This window comes from Myotis lucifugus, unplaced genomic scaffold, assembly GCF_000147115.1.
Source record: "Myotis lucifugus unplaced genomic scaffold, Myoluc2.0 scaffold_604, whole genome shotgun sequence".
Lineage (NCBI taxonomy): Eukaryota > Metazoa > Chordata > Mammalia > Chiroptera > Vespertilionidae > Myotis > Myotis lucifugus.
This window is the reverse complement of record NW_005871652.1, coordinates 12,422-35,566: the sequence shown is the minus strand read 5'-3', so window position 1 is coordinate 35,566 and position 23,145 is coordinate 12,422. Positions and strand designations below refer to the sequence as shown.

General features: G+C 54.6%; 2 protein-coding genes across 3 annotated transcripts in view; one reads left to right on the top strand and one right to left on the bottom strand.

The window, feature by feature from the left end:
• Window positions 1-12,072, top strand: part of CASP9 (caspase 9) — a 12,628-nt gene extending 556 nt beyond the window's left edge. Inside the window, exons 2-9 of one of the 2 annotated variants that reach the window (XM_023745936.1) lie at window positions 1,838-2,204; window positions 2,548-2,582; window positions 3,433-3,609; window positions 4,016-4,105; window positions 4,188-4,335; window positions 8,300-8,479; window positions 9,060-9,169; window positions 11,373-12,072. In XM_023745936.1, coding sequence (XP_023601704.1) covers window positions 1,838-2,204; window positions 2,548-2,582; window positions 3,433-3,609; window positions 4,016-4,105; window positions 4,188-4,335; window positions 8,300-8,479; window positions 9,060-9,169; window positions 11,373-11,510 — 1,245 coding nt within the window. In that variant the 3' untranslated portion in view covers window positions 11,511-12,072. Of the gene's footprint in view, window positions 1-1,837; window positions 2,205-2,547; window positions 2,583-3,432; window positions 3,610-4,015; window positions 4,106-4,187; window positions 4,336-8,299; window positions 8,480-9,059; window positions 9,170-10,048; window positions 10,850-11,372 lie in introns of those variants that run through there. The other variant, XM_006104756.3, reaches the window with a different exon arrangement.
• LOC102427918 (chymotrypsin-like elastase family member 2A) lies at window positions 11,271-22,488 on the bottom strand. The gene is made up of 8 exons (XM_006104755.2): window positions 22,434-22,488; window positions 22,081-22,169; window positions 20,987-21,084; window positions 19,744-19,872; window positions 17,719-17,855; window positions 15,621-15,766; window positions 14,472-14,624; window positions 11,271-11,366 (listed from the first exon to the last, which is right to left on the bottom strand). The coding sequence occupies exons 1-8, from the start codon at window positions 22,471-22,473 to the stop codon at window positions 11,349-11,351; spliced, it is 810 nt and encodes a 269-aa protein (XP_006104817.1). The 5' UTR covers window positions 22,474-22,488; the 3' UTR covers window positions 11,271-11,348.
• Window positions 22,489-23,145: the final 657 nt, after the last annotated feature.

The window sequence follows — 23,145 nt, the reverse complement described above, 5'->3', positions numbered from 1 at the left end:
CCAGTTCCCCCACCCCCTTTAGGAATCTGTTGTGGGGAACCTCGTTTTTCTTTCCCGGCAGCGAGCCCAATGCATTCATTGCCAGACGCTTCTATGAGGGCTGGTCAAGCCATCCCGCGCCTGCACATCAGCGGCACTGTTGCTGCTGCAGCGCTGTGCTGTGGCCACCAGGAGGCATATTTGTTTCCCCTCCTCTAGCATGAGGTCCGCAGCATCCACTTGGGGGACAGATTGCCTGGCACCCTGTCCCTGGGCAGGTCACCCTCTTTGAGCCAGTTTCCTGGGCTGTGAAATGGGGACAACATTAGTACTGCCCTGCGGACTAAATGAGATAACGGGTGTGAGACAGCAGAGTGTCAGCCACAGGGGCTCATGTGTTATAGTTGGCTGTGCCCTGTCCTCCTTGGCCAGCCCCTCATGTGTTAAGTTTATGTTTTGTAAGGGGTTTTGGAGATGAACGGCCTTATGCAGGTAGTGGAGGGAATAATAAAGTTGAACATTGGAGGTTCTCTTTAAAAGCACTTGTTTAGCTGCCGTATTGGACAGCGCAGACAAAGAACATTTCCATCATCTCAAAATGTTCCCGTGGGCAGTGCTGCTGAAGGAACTTGAGGATAGGGCCGTGTCTTATTCCTGTGGATCCAGAGGAACTTGCCCAGGGCTGGGTCTCAGAGGACAACCAGCAGATAACCAGTATCTTCTTGCTCCCACCCCACTCCCTGTCTCAGTGACCGGCCTCTCCATCCCCACACCTGTCAACCTTAACCATTTCTCCATCTTCACCGTCCACCCAATCCATGGCCAGATCCTGTCCATTCTCCTTCCTTATTTCTGTGGTCTGCCCTCTCACTTCTCTCTTCCATCTTTGCCACCACCCGACCTGGCTGTGGCTCACTCCCTTCATTGTCCTCCCTGCCTCCAGGAGGAATTTTCTAAAAGGCAGATCTGATTCTGTCACTCCCTTCTTAAAACTCTTGTGGCTTCTCACAGCTTCCTTGACATGACCACACAAATGCCTCATCCCTCACTACTGTTCCCCATCCCAACTTACATTTCCTATTTCACACTTCCTTTTTTTTTCTTTTTGTTAAGGCAACACATATTTATTTTCTTGCCTTTCTGGCGGTCAAGGATCCAAAGTGAGTCCTAAGTGGTTAAAATAAAGGTGTCAGCAGGGCTGCTTCCTTCTGGAGGCTCAGGGGAGAATCCATTCCTTCGAGAGGCTGCCAGCATTCCTTGGCTTGTGGCCACATCACTCCAGCCTCTGCTTCCATCATTACATCTTGCTATTCACATCCTAATATTCTCTAGGGCAGCAGTCGCCAACCAGTGGTCTGGGTGGTCCGTGAGGTCCGAAAGGTTGGCGACCGCTGGTTTAAGGAAACCTTTGGAGCAGCAGTCGCCAACTGGTGGTCCGGGTGGTCGATGAGGTCCGAAAGGTTGGCGACCGTTGCTCTAGGGCCTCAGTTAAGGTCCCCTGCTGGAAGTCTTTCTGACCATTGAGGACTGAGTTGGATGCGCCTGTACTCTCCCAGTCCCTTGTGCTTCCCCGGGGGCACATCTCTCTTCGCTGTGTCATTATTGATTTATCTGTGTGGGTTTGCTCCTTGAGGACTGAGATTGTTCCCTGCTGTATTTTCAGTACTTGGCACAGCCCTGGGCACATAGTAGATGCCTCTAAAATACTGAATGAATAGATAAGCAAAAGCAGGCTCAGTTTTTGCCCATATGGCTGATTGTTTATAGATTTATGCTATCTGGGAAATAGGGGGACAGGGTGAGAGTCACAGGAAAGTGTGTGAGTAATAAATAGCGCCATGTGTTTCTTTCCGAACAGAGGGCCGGCTCTGGGTCTCGGCGCGATCAGGCCAGGCAGCTGGTCATAGATCTGGAGACTCGAGGGAGTCAGGCCCTTCCTCTGTTCATCTCCTGCTTGGAGGACACAGGCCAGCAGAGCCTGGCTTCACTGCTGAGAGCGAGTAGCCAAGCAGCAAGGCGGGATTCGGAAGCCATCAGACCCCTGGACCTCAGGCCTGTGGTGGTCAGACCAGAGGAGCTAAGAGTAGTGAAGCAGGATCCGTTGAAGGCGACCCCAGGCAGACTCACTCCAGTGGCGTTGGGGCCAGAGGAGCGCTATCCACAGGTTCCCAGACCAGGGGTGCCCCGGCCAGTGGACATTGGTGCTGGAGGATTCAGTGATATCCGTGAGTACTGAGAGAGGTGGGCATGGCCATTGGTACAGCCAGGCAGGCTGAAGTTCCGAATTTAATTTTGGTTTTGCCTTTCTGAATACTCATAGGGGGTGGGTGGAATATTTTAATTTTGGGAGCCCCTCCTCTGAAAAGCATGTATTCTTTTCTGAATGGGTACTTTCAAATGACTCATCTTCTGCATCACAGATTCTTTCTTCTATTTGACCAAGTCTGAGATTGATGTTCTCTGTTGCATTTTTTTATTTTATTCATTGTATTCTTCAGCTCCAGAGTCCCTTGCCCCTCCCTGTTGGACCCTGACATTCATGTTTTCCCTCTTTGTCTCTCTCTCCAGGTGCTCACGGGCGACGGAGGGGAAGCGCTGATTTGGTGAGCATTCATATGATTTGGGGCCATTTGCATTGGCTTTGGGCCCTCTTGCTCCTTACTCCCCAGGCCCTTCCCTGCAGCTGTGTCGGGAGCTCAGGGGACCCAGCCCAGCTGGGGAGAGGGTCCCGGTCCCAGGCCCCTACAGCTTCCTGACTCCGGCTCAGCTCTTTCTGGAGCAGGTTGGCCCACCCTGCCCTTTCCTCATCTGTGACGTCAGGGGGTCAGAATTGGCTGTGGCACCCACCCCAGGCCGAGTCACTCACTCGCTCACTCACAGCGTTTATTGTGTGACTGCTCTGGTCTCCGTGCTGGGATACTTTATATGTTTCTAGGAAGAAATATATGAGTATAAAGAGTGCTACGTACCACAGACAAAATGAACAGGCTGATGGGAGAGAGGATTACAAGGGAAATGCTGAGCCTGGGGAGGAAGTGGTATCAATGCTCCGAGGTGGGCCTGGGCACGAGCCTGCCCACCCACATGATTCTCAGTGCTCCCCTGGACTGGGCGGTCTGTAAGGTCCTTTGGGGGTGCGTGTCTGTGGTGTTGGATTTCTAAGCTAGCAGCTCCCACCCCTGAGCACGGTCGTGGGAACTGATCTCCCCACTTTGAGCGATTTGAACATCACACCTAGTGCTCCCCTCGGTCTGCTTTGCAGTCTGTTTGCTGAGCCCTGTGATGCTGGGCGTAGACCCCGCTGTTCTCCTCTGAAAAGCAGGGCAGACCCCTTTCCTGTCTCACTGCTCCCGATTGCCCGCCACCCGAGTAAAACCCAGGGGCCGCCTTCCCGCCTTCCCGCCTGGTGAGAGCAGTGAGACCCCGGTTTACGTTGGTCCCTGTGCTTGGCAGGCGTACGCCCTGAACGCGAACCCCTGTGGCCACTGCCTCATTATCAACAACGTGAACTTCTGCCTTAAGTCGGGGCTCAGCACCCGCAAGGGCTCCCACGTGGACTGTGAGAAGCTGCAGAGATGCTTCCGCTTGCTGCACTTCGCGGTGGAGGTGGAGAGCGACCTGACTGCCAAGGTGAGGCCTTGTCCTTGCAGAGAGGCGGGCGAGGCGGGGCGGACTCCCTGCGAGGGACCTTGCATGCAGGGGACTCCCCAGGACTAGCCCTTAGGTCTGTAGGACCATGAGAGGCAGTGTTGCCCAGTGGTTTCCAGTTTAAGCTTCAGACTTGGAGAGCCCTGGGTGGAGGACTGGCCCTCCTGGTCCCTGCGGGTGACTCCCAAGCCTCAGTTTCATTGTCTACACAGAGAGAACAGGATTCGCCTCCTAGGGTCGCTGTGAGGATTAAAAGAATGGTGGCTGCTGTGACTGCTACGAGTGTCATTACTCCCATGTTGGCCCTGGGAGCAGGGAGGGCGCTCTGCCCAGGTGCCCAGGATGGGGACCCGATCCGCCAGGCTCACCTGCACCCTTCTCTCTGCAGCAAATGGTCCAGGCTCTGATGGAGCTGGCGCGGCGGGACCATGGGGCCCTGGACTGCTGCGTGGTGGTCATCCTCTCTCACGGCTGCCAGGTAGGGGCCTCAGCTTCCCGGGCAGGCTGTTGGAGTCCTCCCCGGCTTCCTGGTTTTGTAACCAGGGTTCTTGGTCTTCTAGGCCAGCCACCTCCAGTTCCCGGGGGCTGTTTATGGCGCAGATGGGTGTCCTGTGCCCGTGGAGAGAATCGTGAACATCTTCAACGGGACCGGCTGCCCCAGCCTGGGAGGGAAGCCCAAGCTGTTTTTCATCCAGGCCTGCGGGGGAGGTAAGCAGGTCCTCAGCCTCCCTGCGGGAGAAGCGGGTGGGGAAGGAGCCGCCGCCTGCTTCCTACTCCATCCAGCCCCCCACGATATCCAAGGGGTCTCTCCAGGCAGGCAGAGGGCCCAGTCATGGTTGCTGTTGTTCGAGCGGCAGCACCTACATCTGGCTAGAGTAGGTGTCAGCTCTGTCCAGCCTTTCGAGGTCTCAATGCAGAGGTTCCTGCAGCGTTGGCACCTTCAACGCCAGAGACTTGACAAAAATAAACGAAGTGGAGGAGAAAGAACAACTCCTTCAGCCCTGGCCGGTGTGGCTCAGTGGGTTGGAGTGTCATCCTGTACGCTGGAAGGTTGCGGGTTTGACTCCCAGTCAGGGCATGTACGTAGGTTTCGGATTCAATCCCTGGTCGGGGCATGCACGGGAGGCAACCGATTGATGTTTCTCTCTCACATTGATGTTTCTCTATCTCTCCCTTCTCCTTTCTCTAAACATGTCCTCAAGGGAAGATTAAAAACAAAAGAAAAATAAAAAAATCCTTCATTTTCCTTGCCATTCTCCTGAGCTCCCTCAACCAGATCTCCTTCCCACTACCCCCAAGAAAGGGAGGCCAGCTTTCTGGGAAAGTTAGCCCGTCTTCCAGCTCCGTGCCGCCCCAATACCCATTCTCAGTAGCACGGAGGATCTTTGCCATGTCTTTGGACTCCTTAGTGGGGCCCACAAGGCCCTTGGTGATCTGGCCCCGGCCCCTTTGCCTCCCCAAGCCCGGCATGCTGTGCCTGTCCAGCGCCGCTCAACCTTCCCGGGCTGCCACAGGCTCTGGCCTGCCCCTCTGCCTTTCCTGGTGCCATCCTCTGCCTTGTCTCCTGGCCAACTCTTGACCATCCATCCTTCTGGTTAAAACTTAACTGTCATCGCCTCCAGGAAGTCTTCCCTAAACACCTGCTTCCTCCCACCTCAGGGTTAGCTGGCTCTTGTGCTCCGGCCGCTCCTGTCCTTCCCTGTCATAGCACCTTCTTTTTCTTTTTTTTTTTATGAAATATATTTTATTGATTTTTCACAGAGAGGAAGGGAGAGGGACAGAGAGTTAGAAACATCGATGAGAGAGAAACATCGATCAGCCACCTCCTGCACACCCCCCACCGGGGATGTGCCTGCAACCAAGGTACATGCCCTTGGCCGGAATCGAACCTGGGACCCTTCAGTCCGCAGGCCAACGCTCTATCCACTGAGCCAAACCGGTCAGGGCTCACAGCACCTTCTTGTGTTGAGACAGCCTCAGGCCCTGGTCAGCTCTCCCAGGGCAGAGACAGGCCTGTCTGCCTTACAGCCGGGTCCTCGCCTGGCACAAAGCTCAGTTTGGTTGCATCTTATGTAGATTCTGATTATTTGAATTTGAAATAGAAGCATATAAAAATATCTGCGAGTGAAATCTGAAATAATGTAGACTCCCGCCATGAAAAAACAAACCCAAACAACTCGCTGGGAAGACCAAGGTTCCCGCGCTGGAATGCAGCTGCCTTTGGCGTTCTGGTCCCTGCGGAGCGCCCGCAGGAGCTTGTGATGACCGCTGTGGCCACACGGGGGCGGCCTGTCAGCTGAGAACAGAAATAGACATGTCTCCATCTCTCAGTGTGTCTGGCGGGGTGTCCTGTTGACATGCAGCAGAAAGTCTGTCCTGGATTCTGGTTGCTGTTTTAGAGCTCACTGTTGTTACACTGTAAAACCGTTTAAAAATCCTCTAACGCTCTTCACGGAGAGGCAGTGCAGGCACCAGGGCGGAAACCCGTGTCCAAGTGGGTAAGTTAGTTGTGGAGGGTTAGTAAGCAGCATGGTGCACAGTGCGGACGCTGAGCGGCCTGCCCTGTTAGAGCTCCTGCCGAGAAGGCAGGCGGAGGCGCAGGATGCTGCAGTGCTTGCGGATTGCAGGTGCTCAGCCAACAGGTCCTCTCCCCACTGAATGTTCTCGCTGACGGGGAAGGAGTTAGTCCCGCCTCCCGGGGAGTTCTGAATGTGAGACAGGACCGTATGAAAATATCTGTGAGCAAAATCTGATCGAGCCTCCTTAAGAACAAAGCTGTGCATACAGTGCGTAACCCGGGAGCTAGGCTTTCGCATCAGATTTGTAGAATGAGGATGATACGTGAATACACACGGCTGGCGTCCCCTGTCCGACCCACTCGTTTCTCCCCAGCGTCCCCTCTCGGATCCTATTGTCGCTGCTCCGCTTTTCACGGGCAGTCCCTCTGCCCACCTCTGTCTCCTTAGGCCATTCTTAGTCATCCCCCACTGTCCACTGAAGTGCCCCCCGACCCCCGCACCTGGCTCCCCAGGTGGCCCCGGCCGCAGTCCCGCGTTCACATCTCAGGTCCCCTCCCCTGGTCCACTCAGGTCAGTCTCAGATTCTAGAATCTCAACCAAGAAAATAACCAGACACAGTGACCTGAGTAAGCTGCAGTCCAGCTTCCACACCCTCAAGCCCCCTTTGCAGGCGTGGGGGCCTCCCTGGGGCACAGCAGCGGGGCTGAGAGGCAGGAAGATATAAGGCAGAATCCTGGCCCCCGCCCGTGAGCTGTGAGAACCCAAATTACCAAGTTTCTGAGCTTCAGCCGTGTGGGGTGAGGGGTCAGCAGATGTTGGAGTTGCCGTTATGGGGTTGCCAGAACCATCGCTGTCTCATCTCTGTTCCTACAGACGGGACTCCAGCTTCCTGGGTGAGCTGTGACCTCCCTCCCTCCTTGCTATTTCCCACCAAAAACGAGCCACCCAAACCGCTGGCCGTTTTTCCCACCAGGACTGTCCTCCCGTCTCACATCGGAGGCTGGGTCCCAAGCCCCTGCTCCAGACACCCTGCCCTCAGGGACCCTCTGGGCCACTCCGCCTCCACCTCTCTTTCCTGAAGCCCTTTCAGCTGCCTTCTTTCTGTGACTGGCATGCTTTACTTTGCAGAATGTCCTCAAGGCCCGTCCAAGCTGTAACATGCATCAGAGTTTCCTTCCCATTAAAAAAAAAAATATTTTTACTGATTTTTTATAGAGAGGAAGGGAGAGGGATAGAGAGTTAGAAACATTGATGAGAGAGAAACATCGATCAGCTGCCTCCTGCACACTCCCTACTGGGGATGTGCCCGCAACCAAGGTCCATGCCCTTGACCGGAATCGAACCTGGAACCCTTCAGTCCACAGGCCGACGCTCTATCCACTCAGCCAAACCGGTCAGGGCTCCTTCCCATTTGTAAGGCTGAAATACTGTGACTTGTTTTCTTACTGACATAAAACTTGCTATTTTAACCATTAAGTATACAACCCAGTGGCATGGAGTACATTTGCATCACCATCTAATTCCAGAACTTTCTCATCACCCCAAAAGGAAGCTCTGTACCCGTCCCCGCCTCCTCCCAGCGCTGGCGACAGCGAACCTGCTGTCCTCTCCGGAGATTTGCCTGCTCTGCACATGGGGTCGTATTCCGAGGCCTCTAGTGTCCGGTTCTCTCACTCCGCGTGCTCCCACGGTTCACCCACTTGTGCTGTGGACCAGCGGAGGCTCCGTTCCTTTCTGAGCCTGATCACTTTCTGTCCACCGTCTCTGCCACGTTTCATCCAGTCACCTGTGGATGGGCACTTGCTGTTCCCATCTCTGCCTGTTGGGAATAGTCTGGCTGTGACCCTTTGGGTACACGTTTTCTGTTGGACACCTGCTTTGAATTCTTTTGGGTGCACACCTTGTAACTTTTTATAGCTTTTTTTACATTTCTGCATCTTTCCACCCTCTGCCCCCAAATTTTACTTAATGAATGTGTAAAACCCTTTAGACAAAAGTAAAGCTTCTGTTTCGGTTTCCGACACGTGTTTGCCCAGCACGGGAACCCCGCTCCAGAGGGAACGGGCGGTCTTGGGCTGGGACAGGCGACATGGGGCCCGAGCTGTGGTCTGTGTGTTTCAGTGACGAGTGCTGCCTGGTTTCGCTCCCTGCAGGGCAGAAAGACCATGGGTTTGAGGTGGTCTCCGCTTCCCCTGAGGACAGGGCCCCTGACGGTAACCCCGAGCCAGACGCCTTCCCGTTCCAGGACCACCCCGGCCGCTACGACCAGCCGGACGCCGTGTCTAGTTTGCCCACACCGAGTGACATCTTCGTGTCTTACTCCACCTTCCCAGGTGAGTGCATCCGCCAGGGCCTCCCCCACATCTGTCCCAGAAGCAGCTGTGAGAGCAAACACCTGGGCCCGATCTCTGTTCCCCTCCTGCCACCTGTGTGGCCCTGAGCAAGTTACTTCACCTCTCTGAGCCTCGGGTCCAGGCAGGCGAGGCGCCGGGGATACAAAATTTATGGAGGAATGCGCCCTGGGGCTTGTGTGCCTCACTGCATCCTGGCCTCGCCTCAGTTTTCTCATCTTTAAAGTGGGACTAAGGATCCTACTTGTCACGGGGCTTCTCGAGGTGACTGGCACGTCGCTGAGCGCAGTGCCCGGCACGTGGCAGGTGGGGCAGGAGTTAGTGTCCTTCCTTTCTGGTCCCTTGGAGGAGTCACTTGACTTCTCTGAGCCTTGGTGTCCTTGTTGGAAAGCTGGAATCCTAGCCAACGCCACGAGGTGGTGGTGAGGATGAAATAAGATGGCACGCGGGACAGGGGAGTGGGACAGGGCACAGAGCGGTGGGCCGCTCCTGCTGATGTGTGAATGGGTCAGAGCATGGGGTGGGGCGGCTCCAACAACGCCCGGCCTTTCTCCTTCCCAAGGTTTTGTCTCCTGGAGGGATACCAATAACGGCTCCTGGTACATCGAGACCCTGGTTGGCGTTTTGGAGCAGTGGGCTCACTCGGAAGACCTGCAGAGCCTCCTGCTCCGGGTGAGCCCCGCCTCTGGGAAGGAGAGGGGAGGCTGCTGGGAGGGCGGGGTGGTGGGGGGAGTACGCAGACATGAGGTAAAAGATGCGAAACCCCGTCCTCGGCCACACCTTGGCTTGCCATGCGTCAGGGCTTTCACTTCTCTAACGCGAGAGGTTACTACCTGTGGTGACACTGGCCCCTTATGCCAAGGGCCACATCCTCCTCGGCTTCTCCGAGGTCCCCAGGCTGACACCTTCCGCTCCCCTCTCCCCCGACGAGCCCGTCCTCAGCACCGGGGTGGGCTGGCTCAGTGGACAGAGCATGGCACCCCGAAGGCAGGTCGCGGGGCTGTCCCTGCACCCTTTGTCCCACTGCATGGTCCTATGCCCTTGACCCTCCAGAATCATGGCTCCTCTTTAGGGTGAGGCCCCAGCAAGAGAGCAGCGAGGATGTCCTGATAGGCCCAGCCTCGCTGAGTGAGGTCCCACTCAGAGCACTGGCTCCCTCCGAGGATCCCAGAGCGTGTGGGTGTCTGTTCAGGTGTCTGTGCCGTGAGAGGGGGGACTGGGCAGGGACCTCCTGTCTTCTGCGTCGCCTCTGGCTCTGCTTTGCTGAGCAGAGTGGGGAAGAAAAGCCAGGCGCAGGGCCCCACGTGCCATGGGCAGGTGAACTTGGTGAGGTTTGAATTTGGAAATTTTGAATTCTGAGTTTTTTTTGAATTTTTGGTTGAGATGCTTGTTCTTTAACCACCCCCAGCCGCCCAAGGAGGCTGCAGTTGAGCCGTTTCAAGGTGCTTCCTTAGGAGACACGCCCCCACCCCTCTGGGATTCCAGAAACGGAAGGAATTCGTGGTTGGATGGAGAGCACTCACAGAGCTCCCCATGGCCGTGTTTTCACAGGTCGCTGATGCTGTTTCGGAGAAAGGCATTTACAAACAGATTCCTGGGTGTTTTAATTTCCTCCGGAAAAAACTCTTCTTTAAAACGTCATGACGCCAGGGCCCTCGACCCTGCCTGACCCTTTACCCCCTAGCCTTCCTGCTCCCCGCCCGGTGTCTGCGGAGGCCTGGGCTTTCCTTCAACTCCGGCTGTCCCCTGGGAAGGATTTGTAGCCGTCGGGGGTCTGCTCTTTCTCAGCTGGTGGTAGACAGGCTCTTAGCAGCTTCCAAGTTGGAGACAATCGACCGACGATGGAGGGAGAGGAGCAGAATGCCGTGGACGGCGTGCGGCTTTCCCCCGTGGCTGGCTGCCTGGCTAGCGACCGGGTCTGATGCTTGGATTTCCTCTAGAGCAGGGCTTCTCAGCCTCAGCACCTCTGCCATTTGGGGCCAGACACTCCTCTGCTGGGGGTGGGTGCTGTCCTGTGCATGGTAGGATGTTTAGCAGCATCCCTGGCGTCTACCCAGGAGGTACCTGCGGTGACATTTGCCCCGACTGCCAGTCGCATCTCTCTCTGGGCAGTGACAACCAAAAATGCCTCCAGACATCGCCACATGTCCCCTGGTGGGCCCCCACCTGAGATCCACTGAACTGTGGGGATGTTTTAGCTACACACAAACCAGCATCTCTTAGAGCAGCGAGTTTGGGACTACTGGGGTCTGAACAGCTGCCATCTGTGAATCTTAAATGAAGTCTTAAAAATTATTAATTTTTCCTGCATTGCAATATCCTTAACAAAATAAACCTCAGGTGACTATGGACTCTCTTGTGCCTATCTGCCCCCTCATTCTGCTTCAACCGTTTGTTCTTCCTTATAAAGGAGACTTGCTTTTTTCAGAACATTTCATTTGACCCCCACCCCTACCCCATCCCAGGAGGTGACTGGGGCAGGAACCACGTGCTCAGGGAGGTCAGGTGGCTTGTCCAGGGGAACCCCGTTAACCCGTGGAGAGACCTGGCCGCACCCGGGTCTTCTGAGTCCAGCCTGTGCCTCCAGGGGCCTTCCTGGTCGGAGGACCCTGCACTGCAGGGTGGCTGTGCTGGGGACAGGGATATGATCGGCTGGCCACCCCAGAGAAGGCTGCAACCCTGAGGTCTTTTGAATGGTCCTGATCTGGCCTCTTTCTTGCTTTTGGAGCCTTGGATGTGAGGATGGTTTGCTAATAAGACTCTCACCCAGGTGTGATTCATGTTGTTGTCACTTTATTATTTTCCTCTGGGGCCTGTCCAAGTTTGAGACAGTGCTGGGAACTTCTGGTGGTTAGTTATTTTCCATCACCTGCAGGACACGTCAGAAAACAAGCAGGTTAACCCAGCAGAGCAGAGCTGCGCGTGGCCGGCTTTCTCCTCCAGGCTCCGCGCTGCTTGGTCAACCAGAGGCGGCCGGGGTGGAGCAGCGCTCGGCTCGCCCGAAGAGTTCTAATTATGACAGCTTTCCACCGACCTGCATGAGAACGCCTACAACTGATAGCTTTTTGATTCCATGGGTCGAGAGCCCTGAACCTGTTAACAGGCACCGCGGTTTGCATAGTGCTGCTGTAGCCTGTTTTCCGAGGCGGTTTAGCCGCTTTCTCTGAAACGTGTTCACACGCCATCCATGACCCGGAGATGCTGCTGGACGGCTATAGCAGATGCTCAACCCGTGTGCAAGAATGCGTCCCGGATGTCCCTGTGGCCGTGTGGGGGTGGGAACCAGGAAGTAGGGGGGAGCTTCGTTCATTACAGTCACACTACGGGATATTATTTAGCTGTTCAAAAGGATGTCATAAATATATGTGCTCACGTGTAGATGTGGTTTGGTGTTAAGTGAAAAAACTAAGTTGCAGAACAGTATAAAGAGTAAAATCCTGTTTTTGGTTAGAAGACAGTGTGTATATGTGGACATAACCAAGTCCAGAAGACGTCTCTGTTAGCAATGATTATCTCTGGGGCGGGGGTGGAATTGGTGATGCGAGACAAGGGGGCTAATACTATTTTTTTCTTCCTTTTTTGGCATATTTTTTTTTACTTGATATACTCCTATATTCTTTTAATGTTTTTGTAAAGAGTATGAATTACCTTCTAAAGTAAAAATAAAAAAGTGGTGAACGCTGAAGACTCATGTGTTGCTGTCGTTCAGTGAACATTTGTTGAAAAGTTGACTGCCCTCGGCCACCTGTCTCCTGTCACTTTCCTGCTCCTGCCTTTCCAGGGCAACCTCCTGACCTTGACACCCGTCTGCGTTTGTCTGGGCTGGTGCTCCCAAGCGCCTGTGGGTGACACCGGGCGTGCCGCTGGGCTGTGATCGCTGCAAGGTTTCACCAGCCTCTGCAGCTGCCGGGCAGCCTCCACCAGGGGACAGCTGGTTGCTTGGTTCTGCCACCACTGGAACCCGTTACAGGCACAGGTGCCTGCCTGGCTGCTGTCCCGGGAACCCAGGACCTCTGCCTCGCTGCCTGCAAAGGCTTACTTTCCCGTTGATCCCCTCTGACATCTGGCCATGCTTTCGGCTGCGGCCTCCTCTGTGGTGCTTGTGTCTGTCCCTGGGAACAGCTGATGCTGGGACAAAAACTCAGGACAGTTGCCTTTGGCCTCTGCTCTGGGCCCTGAAGGTGCTGCCAGGACCAGCTGCCCGGTGACTCACATGGCAGCGGGGCTGGGAAAGGATCCTGGGACGTGTCTGGGAAAAGTCCTCTAAGCATCCTTCCGTCCAGCCCGTCTTGGGCCAGGCTCCTTTGAAATGCTGGTGACACTCTAAAAGCCAGACTCCAATTTTCCTCTGCCAAAATGGAATCGTGGCTTTCTCTCAATTTACCCAACACAACACAACACAAAGACAAAAGCCTACCAGTGAATAGCCACTCTGTTCCTGATTTTACACTTTTCTCTCCAACGAACTTGCCTGGAATCTCTGGTGTCTGTGACACTTGTTGGAAAGCGGTGCCAGCGGCAGACGGATGAGCAAGGAGCCGGCGAGCGGGAATGGGAAACTTGGAGGCAGCCACCTGCTTATTTTGAAGGGCCCGTCTGATGGCGTGTTTCCCCTGTGACCACATGCTCATGGCTGTGGTTTCATATTTGGTTTTATAACTGTCACTTTGAATCAGTTGAATAGTTTTTGAAAATTAAAATAATGAAATCGGATGCCAGCTTCCCCTTCTGTGGGGCTTGGCCACAAACACCCGGCTCCCACTTGCTCTGGCTCCTAAACCCACGGGGGAGTCCTGGCCGAGTTCAAGTCCATTTCACAGAAGAGCAAACTGAGGTGGGGTGATGCCAGGAGGTGGGGAAAAGTGCCCCTAATCAACATGGAGTGTCTTCCCTCCCAGCAGCCATCACTAGGCACAATGCCTCCCCCTCCCATGCCCCCACGTCCCAGCTTTCTTTTCTTTTTTTGTTTTGTAATCCTCACCTGAGGATATTTTTTCCATTGATTTTAGAGAGAGTTGAAGGGAGGGGGAGAGAGAGAGAAAGAGAAACATGGATGCGAGAGAGACACATCAATTGGTTGCTTCCTGCACTCACACCAACCAGGGCCGGGGATTGAATCTGCAACGGAGGCATGTGCCCTTGACCAGAATCCAACCCAAGACCCTTCAGTCCAAGGGCCTAAGCTCTAACCACTGAGCAACCGGCCAGGGCCAGGCCCGCCTTTCTTGTGATGACTCTTCCCTTTGGGGCTGCTCAGACCTGCTGCTGATTGTAACCCCGCTTCTTCCAAGATTGGTGCCAGTCTTTTAAAGAACAATTTTTATGGTCATTATTATAAATGCGTGTTCTTTGTTAAAATAGGAATTGGGCTGGTGTGGAAGCTTATGAGGTCCTGGTTTTGAGCTGCCAGGAGACAGCTCTCGGGGACACATTCACTATAACAGTGAGACCAACGGAGTCCCATTCGTCTGGCCTGTTCCCATCTAAAATGGAAAGCCCCGCCTCCCAGGAAACCTCCAGTCCCGTGTAGAGCGAGATGGTTGTCACCTACCGTCTGCACGGGGGTGGGGGTGGGGGTGGGGGTGGGGGGTGGTTTCCCATGATTAAGACTGTGGCGGGTCTCAGCCCACCAGGCTTTGGCCTTTGCAGATAAACACGCTGATAGCATTGGAAGGTGGGGTCTGGGCTGACACACAGATAAGCAAACACAGAACACCCCACTAATCCTAAGGAACCCACTCTTAGTGCCTGAGGACTGTCCTCTGTTGTCAATCTCTACGTGCATTTTCACTCCACTCCATCCACACAGAAATTGTGGGGCCCGTAGGGGGCCGCGCAGGGGTTGCCCAGGTCTGCGGCCTCCTCTAGGGGCTCCGGCCTGGTTCTCAGGAGGAAGGAGGGGGTCCTCCAACCCGAGATGGAGCCAGGTCAGGAAGGGCAGGCCCCTGGGGCCCGAGGTGCAGCCGGTTCTTACCGAATGGATCCAGTCGATGTAGTTGGAGACGCGGGTGAAGACAGAGGGCTTGTGGTAGTAGTTGCAGCCCAGGGAGGACCCGAAGCTGACCACGCCGTGCACCTCCCACTGGCCGTCGGCCTTCTGGCAGTTCAGGGGTCCTCCGGAGTCGCCCTGGGGAAGGCGGGGCTCTGTCAGGAGGGCCTGGCCGCTTGGGCGGGTGCAGGGAGGGGGAGGGGCTGCCCCTAGAGACCCGGGTTCCCATGTTTGCAGTATGTTTATATTGTTCCGCCACAAGTCGCCATGGTCTCCGACCAGCCCCTATGGTCACAGCTCAAGGTGGCACCATAATACCAACAAGAACGAACCTTTATTCTTTCTGGGTGCCTGGACCTGAGCCAAGCACTTCCTACTCCTCATCTCATGGATCCTCACCGAAACCTATGTGGTTAGTGTTAGTATTCCCATTTCACTGACAGGAAATACTGAGGCCCCCAGAGGTGGTGACTTGCCTGAGGTTGTACAGGCAGTAAGTGAAGGAGCAGAGACTGCGACCCACAGTTAGAATGGCGGGCGCTCAACCACCACCGGCCATTTCCACCCATGATGAGGGACCTTGCCGGGGGCTGGTCTGCGTGGGGGCAGCGTGTAGGGCACAGTGTGATTGGCAGGACATGTGAGGCTCCTTGCTCTGCCCTCACTCTGATACAAGGTCCACTCCCTCGCAGTTCCTTCTGGTTAGGACACGGTCTCCAGGAAGGCTCTGTGGCAGCTACCATAAGGGGACACACTGGGCCATGAGTGCAATTAATTCAACAGATAAACCCGAAGTCACTTAGAAAGGCCCTAACCCAGAGCATACACCCCTTGGCTCCCTTCCGACACAGAGGAGAGATATGAGAGATGACGGTGATGAGAGACCCCAGTGAGACCCAAGGAAGGACTTCCCAGCAGTGAGGGGGCGGGGGGAGGGGGGCGGATACTACAAGGAACATCTCAAAACATCTTTTCTGGAGACGACAAGGACACAGGTCAGGGACGGGAATGTCTGGAGCTGTTTCGGGTGCTTCTGCTGGCAGGCAGGGGGCAGATTTGAGGACCCCCGAGAGCCTCTCCCACCCCCAGCCCCATTTCATTGTGGAGGGGCCGCACCCGACTTTCTGCACTCACGTTGCAGCTGGAGATGATGCCATCGCCCCCAGCACAGATCATGTTGGTCTTCACGGAGCTGCCCCACCAGTCAGAGCGGGAGCACGTGGCATAGTCCACAACCAGCAGCTTTCCCTGCTGCAGGATGTCAGGAGTGGCCCCGTTGGCTGATGAGACAAGAGAAGAGAGAAGGAGAGAGAGAGAGAGAGAGAGAGTTACAGGGACAAAGGGACTGCTGAGAATTAAGGAAGTAGTAGACGCCTGCTGGGTTTCCTGCCCAGCCCTTTTTTTCTGGCCACTCTGACTTCCCATCCATCCATGGTTGCAAGGGGAGCAGCCATGTTTGTTTATCCTGTGTCCTCACAGTTGATTGGTTAGAGTTCTGGCCACTGATGATTGGTTCAGGGTTGAACAGCTGACTCAACCTCAGCCAATGAGCTCCTTCCCTGGGAATTTGGGATTAGAACTCAGAAATCCCAGGCAGAGAGGTTGTAAACCTGGGAGCGGTTGGCAGTGGCTGCCATTTTCCTCTAGGGAGAGAAGAATGAAGTAGATCTACCAAGAAAGACATTTTGAGAGAGGGTTTCTGGAGTTTTTAGTCTTCCAGCCCCTGATTCTCTCCTGTTCCTGAAGCCTGGCTGTGTCTCTGCCCTTGGTTGAGACTGGCTATTTTCATGGGCTTCTATCACTTACCTTAAATATAACAGTGAACCTCCTGGCATTTCGAGCCCCAGTTGGGAAAAATATTCTAATGTGGTTAAGGTAGAGCTTTCCTAATGGCCCCTAATGATACTGTCACCATCACCTCCATTACTATTATCACTGCTACTTATGGCAAGGATTAATGGTATTATAATCCTACACCTGTGCTTTATTGGGCTTTTCAAAACATGCTAAACCTCACAGTAAATGTATTTTCCTGTATGATAGACGGGATCTTGAAGCTGAGAGAAGTTAAGCAGCTTGCCCAAGACCACTTGAATACATAATTAACACGTATCATGTTTTACAATGTATAAAGCATCGTCACATCTCTTTTGTCATCTCTTTTAATCTTGCCGTCTGTATTTCCGTTTTGCCAGATGAGGAAACTGAGGCTGCGGAGTGGCTTGCCCAGGGTGGCAGAGCTCACCCACAGAGCTGGGACCGAGAGCCAAGCATGTGGACCTTTCCCTGGCTCTCGCTGCCTCCAGCGAAATGCATTCTGCTCCAGTGTTTTCTGGGTAAATAGGCAAGAGGCTGTGCTTGTGACGCCTCCCCTGCTTCTCACTTCTGCTGAGTTTCCACGTGTCCTTGTTTTTGCACATACGCCCGTCCAGAGGGCGGTAGTAACTTATTTGAGTGCATGTGTGTTGACGTACCTCTGGGAAAATACCTCACTTATACTAATGGGGTTATGTCATTGTGAAAGGGACAGTTACCTGCGTGAGCCTTCCAGACCTCTGGTGATATGACAAGGGAAGGCAGGTCCTCTGTGTCTTGGGGCCTACCATCATTGGCTTTCTGACCCTGGAGTTTATGTCCAAAGGACTCACACAAAGCCAGGTCTGAGCAGTAAAATCGGTGGCACGTGGGACAGGTAAGTTTGATGTGTGGAGAGGAGGGTGTGATGAGGGCCCCAGGGACATTTGTGAGGCCTGAGGTCACAGAGGGGATGCTGTTCCGGACTCCGGCCTTGGGCCACACAGAGAAACTTCTTAGCCAGATGCCATGTGGTCACTATTACCCTCCTTCTGTCATAGTGACATGACAACTATCACACTGCACCTACTATGTGCCAAGCATTGCCCTAAGTGCTTCTCATGGATTACCTCCTTCAGTCCACTTCCCAGGTCCCTGTGGTGTAGGTGCTGTTATTATTCCCATTTTACAGATGAGGAAACTGTGGTATGGAGAGGATAAGTCATGTACCCAAGGTCACAGAGCAAGCAAGTGGAGGAGCTGGGGTTCGAACCCAGGCAGCCTGACTGCTTATCAGTCCATGCTATCCTGCCCCTCCGAGGCAGCCAGCATTTCTCCCAGACACCCTGGGATGAGAGTGTGGAGAGAGCCCCTGGTTGGACAAGGGCGACACTGCCTCCCTCCCTCCCAACCCTTGGGGCTCCCGGCCCCCACTTACTCTGTAGCCTTCCCCAGCCTGTGACGTAGCAGGTGTAGTTGTTGGGAAGGATTTTGCCGGCGGGAGGGAGGCAGCCCAGCTGGATCTTGTCACTCAGGGGGACCGGGCTGGCCAGTTTGAGCATGGCAATGTCGTTCCTGGGTCGGAGAAGCGGGAGAGCGTAAAGAGAGGGCTGACGGTGCCTGTCCTAATTTCATTCCTGGTCTGGCCCCCGCTGGAACCACGGAGCCCCTCCCTGGCCAGCCTGACTGCGAGGCTTCCTTCTGCCAGGGCTCCGAGGGACTGGGGAGCAGCTGCCTCTAAACCCCAGGTTGCATTTTGTCTCTGGTGGAGCTTGGAGCCCTATACCCCCTGAGAGCCTTTTAGGGGATTATTTAGAACAGGGCGGGCAGGGAGGTTTGTCTTGCAATGTCCACTCTGATGGCTTAGTCATGGCTGCCTGCTGGGCTGTGTTGACAAGGACCCATGTCCTGATTGGTGATGTCTGTCCTGACCATCTCCTTCCCGTGTTCAGTGAGAAAACGGCAGGAGATGCTCAGATGCAAAGGCCTTCTGCCCTTACTCCCTGCTCTCCTCCCACCTTGAGTCTGCCCAGGCTCCTCCCTACTCTCACGCTCTTGTCTAGGAGACGGTTAGGGATGAGCAGGTGCCTTTTCCATGGTGGCTGCAGTGGGATCTCCCAGCCCATTTGCTACGAGGTGATGTAGACGCTCTGGCCATCAGGAGGTGGGGTCTGGGTTTCTCCCCCCTGGATTGAGAGGGGGCCCGGGGCCTGTAATGTGGAGGAAGTGACACCAGGTGACCTTTGAGACTAGGACGTGCGAAGAGATGCAGCTTCTGCCTGGTCCTCCGGGCCCCTGCGCTTGGAACCCAGCCTCCGCCACGAAGAAGCCAGGCCACATGGGGAGGCCACGTGTGGAGGATCTGGACGACAGTCCCAGCCAATAGGGGCATCGACCCCCAAGGGCGAGGGAGGAAGCTCTGCATCTGATGCAGCTAATCCCAAAGCAGCGAACTATGCGCCTCCGCTGGCCTGCCCCTTGAGAGCAGGAATGGGCAGGAGCGAGTGGTGGATTCTGCAGGGGACCTTTTCCTTCCTCGCTTCCTCCTCTTCCCCTTCCCCAGGAAGTCTGGGCCACCCTCCTCCCAGGCCGCTGTCTAAGTGCTTTACATACAGTATCTCATCTAATCCTCACAACAACCCTAGAGGCAGGCCCTGTTACTCTCCGCCTTTTAGCGAAGAGGAAACCGAGGCACAGAAAAGCTGAGGAACCCAGGCGGGGTCAGCAGTCATCTTTCATACCTGAGCCACCAGGCTCCAGAAGCTCCATTCCTAACCACCACCCCGCACTGCCCCACTGCCACCCGCATGCCCTGAGCTCCCTGCGACCTGGCACGGTGACCTGTGCCCTCTGTGTGTGCCGCACCCAGAGTCCAGTGTCCAGCATGGCATGGTACATGGGGGGTCAGTAAAATCTAGGGGTGGGCATAGGATGGCATCTGACCATCTGAGAGGAAAGGGGGGATAATGACTGTGGGCCTTGGAGAGCTCAGAGACCCTGGTCATCTGCCTGTGTCCATCACCCCCAGGCTGTCCCCGCAGGCTCTCAGGGTCTCTTTGAAAAAGTAAAAGGCCTTGGAGGGAGGGGTACAGGGTGGGGGAAGGCAGGAGACACTGTGTCCTACTCCGCTGGATTCTGATGGGGCCTGCAGACCCATCCCTGTGTCCCCAGGGATTGGCCTGGAATCCATACCTGGTCAGTGAGTGCCCGGGGTGGACAGGGCATCTGCGGCTTCACTGGCAGGAGACCCAGGGGGCCCTGACAGTCTTTGCCTCTCCCTCCCCCAGTTCACACCCTCATCCCAGGCATCTTTGGGGCTGGCTTTACTTCTAAAGGTCATATAAAGGTCAGAGCTCCTTCCCTCTCCCTACAGAAGGAACAAAGGAGGGGTGCCTTCTGGGAGACTCCCCCCTGTCTGTGCCCCTGCTGCCCCCGCCCCCGAGTGCGCCCAGATGGGAGGTACCCTTTGGAGAGCTGGCTGGAGTTCCAGTCCTTGTGCACCACGATCTTGGAGACCTTGACAGCCAGAGAGCCACGCTCGTCCACGGAGAGGCTGTGGCGGCCCACCACCACGCGGTAGGTCCTGGAGGAGCTGGGAGAAGGGAGGCGAGCGGAGAGGTCAGCTCCTGGCTGTCTGGTCCTCTCTCTGCGCCCCCTCCCCCATGGGCAGGGACACCCCAATGCACGGTCTCCAGAGGCCTGGCTTTGGATAACGCTGGGATGGGCCCAAGTATGCTTCTAGTTGGCACTTGGGAGTTATTCTTCCCTGAGGCAATTGGTTAGTTATCGTGTAACATAATGACTATAACTATATAAGCATGATAACTAAACGATACTAACGATAAACTGCAATGTAAAATAAAAGTTATAGTGATGTAAACTCTATGTTACTATGGAGGAAATGAGATGGGCACAGAGAACACAGAGTCATTTGCCCTCAAGGGCATTTTTCAGTTGAATCTCCCAAACCTCTCATTTTCGGATGGGGAAACCGAGGCTCAGAGAGGAGTGCCTGGTCCAGAGTTTGACAGCTAATTAGAGTCCAGAACTCGAAGCCAGGACTCCTGACTCTCAGGCCTGTTATTTCCCCACCACCTCCTAAAGCTTATAACTTAGGTGAGGAGAAGGGACCCCTCCAGGCAAGGAGAGAGTCATACCGACCCAAGGCCAATGCCACCGGGCACCTGCTGGGGCGCGATAAGCAGAGGTCTTAAGGAGGGGAAAAGACAGGTGGACAGTGAATGTCAGGGAACCTTTCTTTCCTGTGGGCCTTTGTAATGGAAACAGTTGGCGTTCATTGAGCACTTCCTAAGTGCCAGGCCTTTAACACATCGTTTCATTTAATCCGCATTTTTTTGTAGGTGATGGCTTTGAGGCTTGGAGAAATCATTCAAATTGCTCAAGGGAACCCAATTCCAGATCCGGAGGCCACACCCAGTACCCCAGGAGGGCAAGAAATGAGTCCCCCTCTCCCCCCAAACATGCCTGCTCAGTGTCCTGGACAGGGCACTCAGTCTATGCCACCTATTGATCCATCAGTTGCCCAGCAGACCAAACTAAAGGTCGACGAAAGCTTGTTTCTTGGCCAGGCAAGTGGATATTTGCAAGGCTCCTTTATACAGGGTGGCTCAGGGAACCGGGGCTGACACTGGAGATGACTGCTGGCTGGCGGGGTGAGCCTCTGGGTGTCTGGGAACAGCACTTACCTGATGCAGTGGGCAGCGGTCAGGACCCAGTTTTGGGCCACCAGGGTCCCTCCGCAGGTGTGGCGCCACTGGCCATTGTAGCTGAACTGCAGGGAGACCTGGGGAGAAGCGTGGTGCTCTGGTAGCCAAAGAGCTGGGCCTCCTGCTCATCAGCGTCCCATCCCCCACCCCTGAGAGCAGGGCCAGGGCCAGGTGAGCCAGGCACACATCTCAGGTGGGAAATGTAAGGGGCACCAAGAAACTCAGGAATCAGGATCAATAACATTTTAATGCAACATTAAAAAATAAAAATTAACACAAAATATCCATGTTTCTTCCTTGCCCAGACCCTCCAGTATAAAATCCAGATCTGTACAAAGGCCTACAAAGCTCTACATGACCGCCCTCACCTCATGGGTTCCCACTCCCCTCTGCTCCAGCCACACAGACCTCCGGGGCATGCATGGAAAAATACACCGAGCCCACTCTACCCCAGGGCCTTTGCACTGCTGTTCCTCCTGCCTGGAAGATTCTTCTCCCAGGTATTAGCATAGTTTTCTCCTTCACTTCCTACAGGTGTGTGGCCAAGGTTACCCTCTCCGGTCCTAGCTGGTTTGGCTCCATGGATAGAGCAGACTGGAGGGTCCTGGGTTCAATTCCAGTCAAGGGCACATGCTCGGGTTTTAGGCTCCATCCCCAGTGTGGGGCGTGCAGAAGGCAGCCGATCAGTGATTCTCTCTCATCATTGATGTTTCTCTCTCTCTCTCCCTGTCCCTTCCTTTCTGAAATCAATAAAAATATATTTTAAAAAAGATTATCCTCTCCAGGAAACCTCTATGACCACCCTGCACACGCATATGTGCACACTCATGTCCCCACACTACATGTGCTTATGGACACGCATATGTACGGGTAGTTGGATGGGGCGGCTCCTTATTGCAGCTGGAGAAGGTACCCCTTCCTCTACCCTCCAAGGTTGACCAAGGCCACAGAAACGTATTTTATTGGTGAATTTTCTCATCGTTGCCAGTGCCATAGACCCCATGGTGGAGGGCACAGGGGTGGTGCGAGGTGGTGGGGGCAGGGAGGGAAGAAGTGGAGTGCGGGCGACTCACCTGCCAGGGCCAGCTGTTGGGCCTCACATCTTCACCGCCAACCACCCTGGGCAGATGGGGCAGGTAAGTGGGGAGCCCACAGCTGAGAGCTGTGCAAAGAGAAAGGGTTGTGAGTCCAGGAAGCAGTGACCCAAGTAATCTCACCTACACTTGCTGCTTCCCCCAACTCCAAAGAGAAAATCCTGTTCTAGAGGGGTCCCGAGAGGCCATGGAGTCCTGCCCTTTGCTGCCTGTCCTTGGAATGTCACTCCAGCTTTCTTATAACCGGAGGACCGAGCCCAGTGTGGGCAGGGGAGTCCCGTCCCCAATCCCACCAGGGGACGGGGACAGTGCCTCTGGGCGGCAGGGCTTACCTCCAGCCACCAGTGCAGACAGCAGCAGCGCCCTGATCATGGTGTGTCCGTAGGAATCCTGGACCTGGCTGGGGCCCTGGCTTTATGAGCGGTCTTATCGGCCGGAGATAGACTAAGAGTGCACAAGGTGGGGATTTTCTCAAAGCCCAGTGGAAAACAGGGCCTGTGTTCAAATATTGTTTTTCCATTTTCTCCCATCTGCCACCCTGGAAATACCTTGGAAAAAGATGCCAAAGTGGATATTGAAATATGGGTTCAATCTGCTTCCAAGAGATTGTGTTATGGGCTGGGGAAGAAGAAAAAGATGGGTTGTTGGTCCTTGGAGCTGAGTTTTCAAAGACAAAGCTGGCATGCTGAACGAAAAGCATTCTGGGCAGTGGTCCTCCATGGGGCTGGGACTGCCCCCCACCCCCCGGGGGCATTTGGCAATGTCTGGAGACATTTTTGATTGTCATGGCTCGGGAGGGGTACTATGGGCATCCGGTGGGTAGAGACTAGATCAGTGATGGCGAACCTATGACACGCGTGTCAGAGGTGACACGCAAACTCATTTTTTTGGTTGATTTTTCTTTGTTAAATGGCATTTAAATATATAAAGTAAATATCAAAAATTCAAGTCTTTGTTTTACTATGGTTGCAAATATCAAAAAATGTCTATATGTGACATGGCACCAGAGTTAAGTTAGGGTTTTTCAAAATGCTGACACACCGA

Coding starts and splice junctions, on each gene's coding strand:
- LOC102427918 (XM_006104755.2), bottom strand. CDS start 22,473: ATGATCAGGGCGCTGCTGCTGTCTGCACTGGTGGCTGGAG. Junction 21,085..22,080: donor CCAACAGCTGGCCCTGGCAG/GTGAGTCGCCCG, acceptor GCTTCTCCCCAG/GTCTCCCTGCAGTTCAGCTA. Junction 14,625..15,620: donor GCATCATCTCCAGCTGCAAC/GTGAGTGCAGAA, acceptor CGCCTTCCCCAG/GGCGACTCCGGAGGACCCCT.